Genomic DNA, 10,540 nt, shown 5'->3' with positions numbered 1-10,540 from the left:
AATAAAGGAAGAATTCTTAAAAAATTAAATCAAATTTTTGATTTAATTTAATATTCTTGATTAAAGTATTAAATTTTCTAGAATTCAGAATATATTTTATATAAATAAATTGGATGCTTGTGATGAATTTATAATAAATTTACGGATATATGAACTTTTGAAATACTTGGAACAAGTCATTATTACTTGCATACAGTATAAATTTTTCTGTGTGTACAATCTTAAAAATATTTAAAAGAATTTAAATCATCATTTTATGCTTCAAAAAAGAGTTGTTTTATTTCTTAAAATAATAAGTACAATAAAAAATTGTCATGTTTGGATTGAGTTGTATATATATTGTAAATTGAAATTGAAATTTATTTTAGATTAGATTTAATTATTTTATTCGTAAATTCAAATAATTTTTGCGTAAAAATTTTTTTTAATTTAATCTTCTTGCATTAGGTTCTTTTTATTTTCTTCTTTTTTCTTGAAAGAGAATATAAATATATACTTTTTTTAATAAAATAATCTATTTGTCTCGATTACAGCACTGCTAAAGAATTACGAACATTGAATTAGTGGATATCAGGAGGAAGAGAAAAATTGCACATGCGAACGATATCGTTTCTTATGACTCGTAAAACCCTGACTTTGTATACATTATAAATTCTCTTTAAAAACAATTTTCACTCGTTATCACGCAGCCTGTCAATGCCGTTCATAAGCAAATGTACTCATTTGATGTTTTACGCGGCTGCATAGATTTTTGCTTAGGCAGATCTGACAATTTACGTTTAAATAATCGCATTCAAAGCTCTACGATAAATTTTATAAGTCTAACAATTCTTTATTTTATTATAAAGTTATGATTATTTTGAATGTATTGACGTGTAATATTTGGCATTAAATAAAATAACTACTTTTGCTGTTGCCTGTTTGTAAGTAATTACATTAAACTGTATTCATAAATATTGAAAATCACTCATATTTTCAATTAATGTCCAAAAATGTTTTCTATTTTGAATCTGATTCTATTTTGAATCACTAGTTTTCAATGTTGGACTCAATAAAAATCGCTTAAGTAGAGTTATCTTACTGGGTAAAGTTACTTTATAATTGTCTCATATCTGATAATTATATTATCTGATAATTGAAATTTTCCTATTTCGCATGAAATTAGCAAATAGCGGAATAAGGGAATACAATTCATAATTTATTATGTCAATCTAACATTAATCTTATGCACGGATTATCAATTTTGTCCATTGCTTCGTAAATCCCAGGTGAGGCCATTTAATAGCGGTTTGTCACTCGACGACGGGTTATGCCAACGCTCAATTACACGCAACAGATTTTTACAGAAAGTAAAAATGGTTCGTTTATGGTGGGTTAAATGGGTTAACGTTGCCGCTCGCCGTTAGCTTTCTTTTATCGGTACCGTCTGTGAAAAGCGTCCAGCATCCGCGGCGAAATAAGATCATAAATCAAGGCAATTTTTTACAATCGACGAAATTACGCTGTAATATGGCTAAGTGCTTTATAAAGTACACGAGGCAATGGTAGAAATCGTACGGATGAAAGCCTGCCACCTCGTCATTCCCCATTAATGAATCGTATGGATCCACTTAGATGATGTCGCCACATCTATTATGTCGATTAATTTGTATATCAGGAACCATCTTGTAACTGACACAAGATGTACTCGAATCGGAACTCGTCTTTTGACGTCTTGCGTTAGATGGAATTTTGGAGGAAATGATAAAAAGCTTTGAGTCACATCATTAATGAATCTGATTAGGTATAAATGTTATTAAAGATAAAATTAATTATTTCGCTTAGAACAGAATATTCTTGATACATAAAGATTAAAACAGAAGATACTTTATGTTCTCATAAGCTCCCACTTTATTGCATTATATTTTAATAGCAGAGTCTCTTCAATCAAATTAGTAATGACTTTTTCCTGGATAACAATTTTAAAGCGTTAATAATTTTTTAATTATTAATTATAGAAAATAAGAGCTTTTTTCTGAAAATAGATTTCAGGAAAGTAGATAGATAATAAAATCAATATAAAAGTGAATTTAAAATAATATTAATTTGTAGCATATTTATATAAATTAAAATTATATTGTATAATCAATTCGCGGAATTTATAAAATTATTATTAAAATTTAACGTAATACTAAACATTCTGCATAGCTTATATTTTTATTTAATATTCAAATTGCTCTCGAGAAAATACAATTCATATTTTTATGTGGTCTGTCAAAGTGCACATTCAAATAGACATAAAATAATGAGCAGCAATTAAATGTCAAGTCAAATAGTTTTTAAAATATAAAAAAGAGATAGTATTTAATATCTTACATTCTTCACTATTCATAATCCTCCCGACGAAATTACTCGCCAATGATTTTTACATAATTTACGAAAATACATGTTCAATAAAAAAGATGCATATAATTAATGTAGCCCACAATTAGTGCCAAGCTGAATGAGTGAAAGCCTTGATCATTAAAATATAATTTTTGTGAACTTTTATGAAAGTATAATTTAGAGTAGAGACTCTATTTAAATTTAATAATAAAAATGCAATACAAGAATATCTCCAGATATACGAAAGTCAGAAAGTAAAGTGGATTTATTTATGTAAGCGGTACATACATGGCTTTGAGGTCAGCCAAAAAACTTTGCAGATACCATCAGAAATAGCTCGTTATACTTTGTAAAGTTGGGCGATTATAGTGAAAAATAATATTGTATATATTTTGCTAACGCATGCATTGTACGTAATAAATTTATTCTTTGATTTCCCCTCATTGTATTAACGTAGAGTTGCCAATTATGGTATTACTCAATATTATAATATTCAATTCATCAGTAATCAACATTTATTTCGTACATTTATTTAGGACAAATTCGATATTCAAATATATCTAGTTTGTCTTTTGAGAAAAATCCAATTTAATTTTTAAATATATAGTTATTGAAAAAATTATCGCATTAATTTTGACGTTTATAATGAAATTGTGAAGTTGTCGATAGCATGTTCGTCCGTTCCGTGCATGTGCTATCAATTTCTATCAATCACCGAATTTCTTATTCAAAACGGGCGTCTCGACGCTTCCGACAAGCGCCTTCTTGCAGATCACGCGATCTCATTTACGCCCCCCGGTCATACTGTAATAAACAATCGCCCGGTGATCGGTATGGCAGAATCTTTGCCATACACGATATGCATATGCGTGACTAAAGTAGCCTCACGCATGACCCGCGACGATTAATCGGGTGGAACATAAGACGATGCAAATTGCTGAGAATACTTTCGTGTACCTTTTATAAAAAAAATTCTTTTATAATAAATTCTGATAATACCTAAATTAAACAAATTCTTCTTTCTTAATCTTATAATTAGAATAGAATCTTATAATTAGAATATACTTTATGCTTAATATGAATATAAATACACATTTTAATACAACAGTGTTAATTATTTGTAAAGCTGTGCGTAATTATAAAAGGAGGAGGTATTTTAAAATTTTAAAGGAAGAAATTTTAATGTTTAAGTTCCATATTATAAAATAAATGAATGTAAAAGTAATAGAATTATTTAAAGTTGCATGATTATTTAAAGCAATCATTTAATTTTTAATGTGATCCTCTTATGATTCTGTAATTCAACTATATAATTATTAGATTTACATGTTTAATAATATAGAGCTTATCTCACTTGGCCGAGAATTATTCTCTTGCACATTTTATTTTTCCAGTCTAGTAATGCGGTATATATAATAGTATCACAGATAATGACAGAAGTGTAACCGTGGGTTGCGATTGCGATATAAAATTTTGCATACGAATCTCGCGCCCGACAAACATGGGAATCAACTTTATACGATCGATATTGAGCTTGCAAGTGACATAAGTAATTGCATTTCGCATTCGGAAAGTGGTGCAGATCGGATGCGAATAGAGAATCGCAATCCGCGATGTACACACGAGGACAGGAATGCTTATTCATATCTTTTCATACCTTTTCTGATATGTGTGCAATTTTAAATAGGTAGGAATTTCTGTTCTCGTGTGTACGTACATGATATTTCAGACATTGTTTTTTTCCTGACCACTTTTTCCTGACTACTAATACTGTGAATCAAACTGAACTAATGCAATGTCAAAGTATCGATAGTTTATAAACAATAACATAATACAAATGAAGTACATAAAATCATTAGACATTTTAACACCTAAAAATCCTTTCTATAAACCTAAATATCCTTTCGAAAACAAAAGGTGAAATATAAAATAAATAACTGCACTACATGATTTTATTGGAGTAAAAATAATTTAGCTAAATATAAATCTGAAAATAATTTTATTGGATCATTAAAATAATTATGTATCTTAAGCTATTAAAAATGTTAAAATATTTTGCAATTATTTATCGTACTTGAATTCCCTACATATTTATTTTAATGGTTTAACAAAATTATTTCCAGATCTAGCTAATTTTTTTAAAATATTTCAGTAAATTTTTCATTTTATTCTTTCCAAGTACTATGTAACATTTAGATTCCTCCTCCTTTGTTCAATTTGGTTATTTAAGACAAATAATTGTAATATACACTGAAGAATGTATTCTCTAATCAATAAAACAGATACATACATATACCAACTTAAAATTTAATATTTATAGTACTCGCAGAAAGAATTACATTGTTCCAATCATACAATACGTCAAACATTTTAATAAATTCAATAGTAATATGTAGAATGCGAAACCGTTTTGAAATATCATTTTGAAGGCTATTGTTTACAACGGACATTTTCAATAAAATATAAACAATGTTTCCTATCATGTTATAAAAATTATTTTTATCTGTAAAAATTCTTTTTTATAATATTATGTCAGTTTATTGCAAAATTATATAGATTTTTCGTTCGTCTATTTTTTTCCTTATCGATCAATAAAATCATTATTAAATTCAATAAAAAAATAAAAAAGTAATATTTATCTATAAATAAAGCCTATACGTATAATGCTTGTTTTCCTGCTGGATTGTTTGCGTTTCAGTACACTGTTAAATCTATAGTTTAAATTTAACCTAATGAGTCGTCACTGCTTCTATTCAATTATCTAGTTATTTTATATTAAAACGGTAATTAAATTTGACACTATATTGTGTCAATTTGATATTATATAGTATATAATCATTGTTTTAATATAAAATAACAATATATTTAATAGGAAAAGTGGCGACTCACATTAGATTAAATTCGTCACTATAGATTTAACAGTGTAAATTAATAGAATTCACACACACACACACACACACACACACACACACACACACACACACACACACACACACCACAGAATTCCTCATAATTTATCAGAACGCAAGCAATCCAGCAGGAAAACGAGCATCGTAAGTTTAATTTAAAGAAAAGATTAAACCTTAATTAAAACATCACTTTACTGATTAATTTTAATTATGTAAAATTATAAATATTATATACTGTATAGATATATTATAAAAATCTAAATATCACAGAAGTAATTAATTAACAAATTTAGCAATAATTCATTATAAGATTTTTGTCTTTCTGTTTGCTATTAACACAGTTTTATTTTTTAAATATTTTTGATGCTATTTCATGCATGCTATATTAGATCGAATTTGTAAAGAATAGACTGTTGGAATAGACTGTTAAAAATTAGTCACTGCAAATGGATAACAAGCTATGCAAATAAGCCTGTGGATGCTCCAGTATTTGTATATTCGATACGCGATTCTTGAAAAATTGGATAATTTTGACCTAAATCGGTTTGTCGTAATTTTCTTTCATAGTTCGTAATTTGCGGAATAGAAATAAATTTAGTGCTGAATGTGGAGAAAAAACAGAGGGAGACGAATAGGATACGAGTTTTGTGATTCACTTTCGTCGATTCAGCGATATTTTCTCGTCCGAAAAGTAGATATCAAAATAATTCACATCCATTGGGAAAAAAATATCAATGCTGACAAATTCTCTTCAATCAAAAGATATAAATCATGATAGCTAGACATCGAAAACAAATTTTTTCCGCGCTTATAAATTTTATCCATAAAATAATTTACTATAAATATTAACTATAGTAACTTGATTATCAATTAAAATTCAATTACTTTTTTCAAAAAATAGAAAGAGCGTGTAAAAGTTAATTACAAAATTTCGAACATATGAAATAAATAAGAATTATATTATAATCAATAGTGACTATCGTGGCGCAGAACGTAGCGTAATTGCTTTTGTGTTAAAGATCCAGGGTTCAAATCTCTCAAGAATTCAAATTTGATTTAATCATCCTCTTTCGGAAGGCAATGGCAAATCTCCGAGAGTATCTTTGCCATCATCATTTAACGTTAAAAACTGTAGATCTCATATATCAATGGATATATTTATGTATTCGCCAACACGCATAGCAAGTGTGGCGTTTTAATGCCAAACTCCTTCCTTCCAAAGTAACCATGTAAAATGGAAAAGATTGAAAAAAGCCGATATCCAGTTGTGAATGGAATTAGGCTGATATAAATAGAAAATCAGTAAATTTAAGTATAGACAATATAATCAGTCATATTACATTAGCCATTAAATTACAATATATTGCATATTTATTACATATTTTGACTTCAAGATTGAGGAATCCTTAGATGTTCACATGAGGACGACAGTAATATTATATAATTATAAAAGAAAATAGACAAACCGCAATTAATAATGTAGAGACAGCTTAATCTTAAAGTCAAAACATGTAATGTAACGTAATACAGTGGTGTAATATGACTAACTATATTGTCTACGTTTTTATTTTATTGATTATCATATAATATAATTTCTTATTTCATATATTAAGAATTTTATAATTGACTCTTACATGCCCTTTCTATTCTTTATAATATTATTTGAGAGAAATATATTTAATAAGAGTTTTTTGTTCTTATTAATTCAATTACTCTCAATTAATGAAATCTATTAATTTTGATATTATTTTGAAAGAAACTCATACTATATATAATTAAGTTACATTTATTTTTATTATTTATATTTTTAATATATTTTTATAACAATAGAATACCAAAATATTATTAAAGAATTATTCTATTATTTAATAAAACTTTATTTAACAAAATTAATAGAGTATTAATAAAATATTAATAAAGTATTAATAAAATATTTATTGTATTGTAATATTATAAATATGTTTAAATTTTTATAAATTTTCTTTATTAGCAATTACTTTTATTAATCTGTAATCATCTTTATTTGTTTTCAAAACTAAAATAATTAAATTCAAATTGTATTCCCAACCCACATTGCAACATAGTTGAAATATTTGAATGATATTATCAATACGTTGACGCATAATCGTTCAATTTAATTAATTGACTTATTAATTTTATATATCTTCAAATGCAATAATTGTCATAAATTTTCTCTATTGAAGATGTTGTTTTTAGTATTGACTTAATAAGTTTATTAATTACATTAATTCGTTAAAAATTGTGTATTTATTATAAAAGAATAGTATATTCTTCTTTTTACATTTAAAATTAAAATATTTAATAGAGTTTTATAAAATCAATAAAAATTTGGGAAATATTATAACTTTAAAATAATTTTAATCAATAGATTTAAAAAAGTAAAAATTAATCAACACTTTGATCGAAACATAACTTGAATATCCATGAATATTTGAAACTTATTATTATTATTGTTAAACCAAAGAAGAATGAAAACAAAGAATATGAAGATATTAAATCATATTAAAGGCTTGTAGGAATATATGCTAGTTGTCCATTCTCCATAAAATCACGTTGTGTATCATATTAGCCGCATTTATGATCAAGCAAATCAGTTTGCTATTCGTATTAAGCATGGCGTGCATTATGCAAACGATGTTGAAATTAACACTCACATTGTGTTTCTCTCATTACACAGCGTACAATATACGACATACGAGATCACATTATCTAGTAAACTAACCATCAAATCAACTTGTGCAAATCAATAAATAACATTCCGTCACGTCAAAATACAATCATAATGCATGTATGCATCTAATAAAAGATAATAAAATAGAGTCAAAATTTGCTTATGAAGGGAATGTTTAAAATCGATTTATCTTTATTGAACTTAAATGTGAAGTTTAAAATTATTCAAAATCCGCACAATTTTGTGAAATTTTTTTATAAAAAATGTCTTTTTGCAGCAAATATATTCTAATAATTAAATAATAACTATAAATAAAAGAAGTGCTTCTTTATTAATGTTTTTGAAAGAGAGAAAGAAAGAGGGAGAGAGAAGGAGGAAGGAGAGAGAGAATTATACAATCGCTTTTTTTCATCGAAAATATCTTTACACTCTCTTCAAATCGTATTGGTTCTATTCATAGATATATAAGTGCAGCGAATAAGAAAAAAGTAGGAAATGTAACATATGCCTGAAAAGTATAGAATCATAATATAATGGAATTTCGATAAAAATGAAATGGTCGTGCAGCACTCCTCTTTTTCTCAAAACATCAATACAAAAATTTTTTTTATTACAATTTATTATATTTTAATTGTAAGATATATTTGTTGCAACAATGAGTTGCAACAAAACAATGATTTTGTAAAAAAAAAATAGCGGTTTCACAAAGTCCTGGATTTTGTATGATTTTAAGTCTAAATTTTGTATATTTTTTAAGTTTCATATTTGATTTAGCAAATTCAATAATATAAAGACAAATACAATTACAAAATATATATTATTACTAAAATTTTTCAAGAAAGAATCATACTTCTATTAACTAAATTAGAAATAAAATTGCTAATTTCACAGAAGTGAAAGAAACGCTTTTCTTTTTATAGACGGAACAATTTGCGGTACTATGGCTACTATTTGCAGTGATAGTCGCCGGTAATACTGCAGTTCTCGCCGGACTTCTGCTGGGAAAACGTAGAAAATCTCGAATGAATTTCTTCATCATGCAACTGGCTTTTGCTGGTAAGTGTCTTTATTTTTAATTAATTAAGAAAGTTTTCATTTTTTATGAAAGTACATCAGCTTCAAACTAGATAATGAATTCTATTACGTGTACCAACAATTTGTAAAAATAATACCTGTACAATCAATAAAGCTACAAAAGATAATAAAACAATCTAAACAACAAGAGCGCCACGATCATAACTTTATTTTATTTCCGCATTGTCAATATTTACCCGAACGAGAATTGTGGACAGAGATTATTGTTATAATACGTTAGTTCCCAAAACCTTCGCTTTTGATATTTAATTCAGACTCTGGAGAATACGATAGCGCATCCTCTTTCATATATGCGTTTGCAGATAATATTTTTTTTTCTCTTCTCGCTGACTTATCTTTATGTAACAGAATTCACGAAAACGCGAACGATATCACGCGAATGATTTTTGTATCCCAGTGCTGACTACATTGCATCTACATGTATTGATTGTAAATGAATATAAATATACTTTTACTCAAAACGATATTATATCAATAGAAATATATCTTCTTTGTAATATTGTTATAATTGTGATTGATTAAATATCAGTTTTTTTTTAATATTTATATAAACTTGTAAGCGACTTAAAAACATAACTTATATTCTTATGCAAGAACTAATATTTCTGCGAGAAATTAGTAAATATATATAATAAATCACTTGGATTTCCAATAAAGAAGTTTACTATTCATATATGTACTTCAATAAAAGATATCGAACCATACGTGCATATCTATTTGAACTTGCACCAGAAAGTATCTAACAATAAAATAAAAGAATGGATCATCTTTTTTATGGTTTTTCTGAACTGCGATTTAAATTTTGCCTTTTACTTTCAGCATATGCAATATTTAAAATTTTTATTTTTGCATATGCAAAATTTAATTTTTTTAATTTAAAGCAGCCTTTTTGTTTTAATAAGTATATATCATATATTTAAACACACACACACACACGTGCGCGCGTGCGCATACACACGCACATATGCACAAACACAGTCTGTCTGTCACATACAGTATATTATTTCTGTCACGTTTCCACAAAATATCTTAGTATTATGTGACAGTTAATAATATTTTTCTTGCATTATTCTTGTAATAACTTATGATACTAAAAGCAATGTATTTAAGTTAATGTCTATAAGAGAGATAAAAGAGAAAAGAAATCTTTCTATGGCATAGTATAAAATAACATGTCATAGAAAATATAAGGAAAAGAATACAATTTAAACTAGAGAAGACGTTTATTGAGTGATATTTGAAATCATTTAAAATAAACTTTATGTATATCAAAAAACAAAAGTTATTAAAAATACTTGAAATATTATATGTAAATAAAAATATTTAAATTATAAAGAGAAAGGGGATAATTAATTAATAATAAATTAACCTTCATTTTAAAATATATAAAAAATTAGTATACATATATATGTGTGTGTGTGTGTGTGTGTGTGTGTGTGTGTGTGTGTGTGTGTGTGTGTGTGTGTGTGTGTGTGTGTGT

The 10,540-nt window shown here is 26.6% G+C and overlaps 1 protein-coding gene across 1 annotated transcript in view; it reads left to right on the top strand.

Moving 5' to 3' along the window:
* The window catches only part of LOC108686325 (cardioacceleratory peptide receptor-like), a 75,924-nt gene that overhangs the window by 46,179 nt on the left and 19,205 nt on the right, over positions 1–10,540 (top strand). The window contains exon 2 of the mRNA XM_018191585.1: positions 8,886–9,021. Coding sequence (XP_018047074.1) covers positions 8,886–9,021 — 136 coding nt within the window. The remainder of the gene's footprint in view (positions 1–8,885; positions 9,022–10,540) is intronic.

This window comes from Atta colombica, unplaced genomic scaffold, assembly GCF_001594045.1.
Source record: "Atta colombica isolate Treedump-2 unplaced genomic scaffold, Acol1.0 scaffold175, whole genome shotgun sequence".
Classification (NCBI taxonomy): Eukaryota; Metazoa; Arthropoda; class Insecta; order Hymenoptera; family Formicidae; genus Atta; species Atta colombica.
The sequence above is the reverse complement of the archived record's forward strand: the minus strand, read 5'-3'. Positions and strand labels throughout refer to the sequence as shown.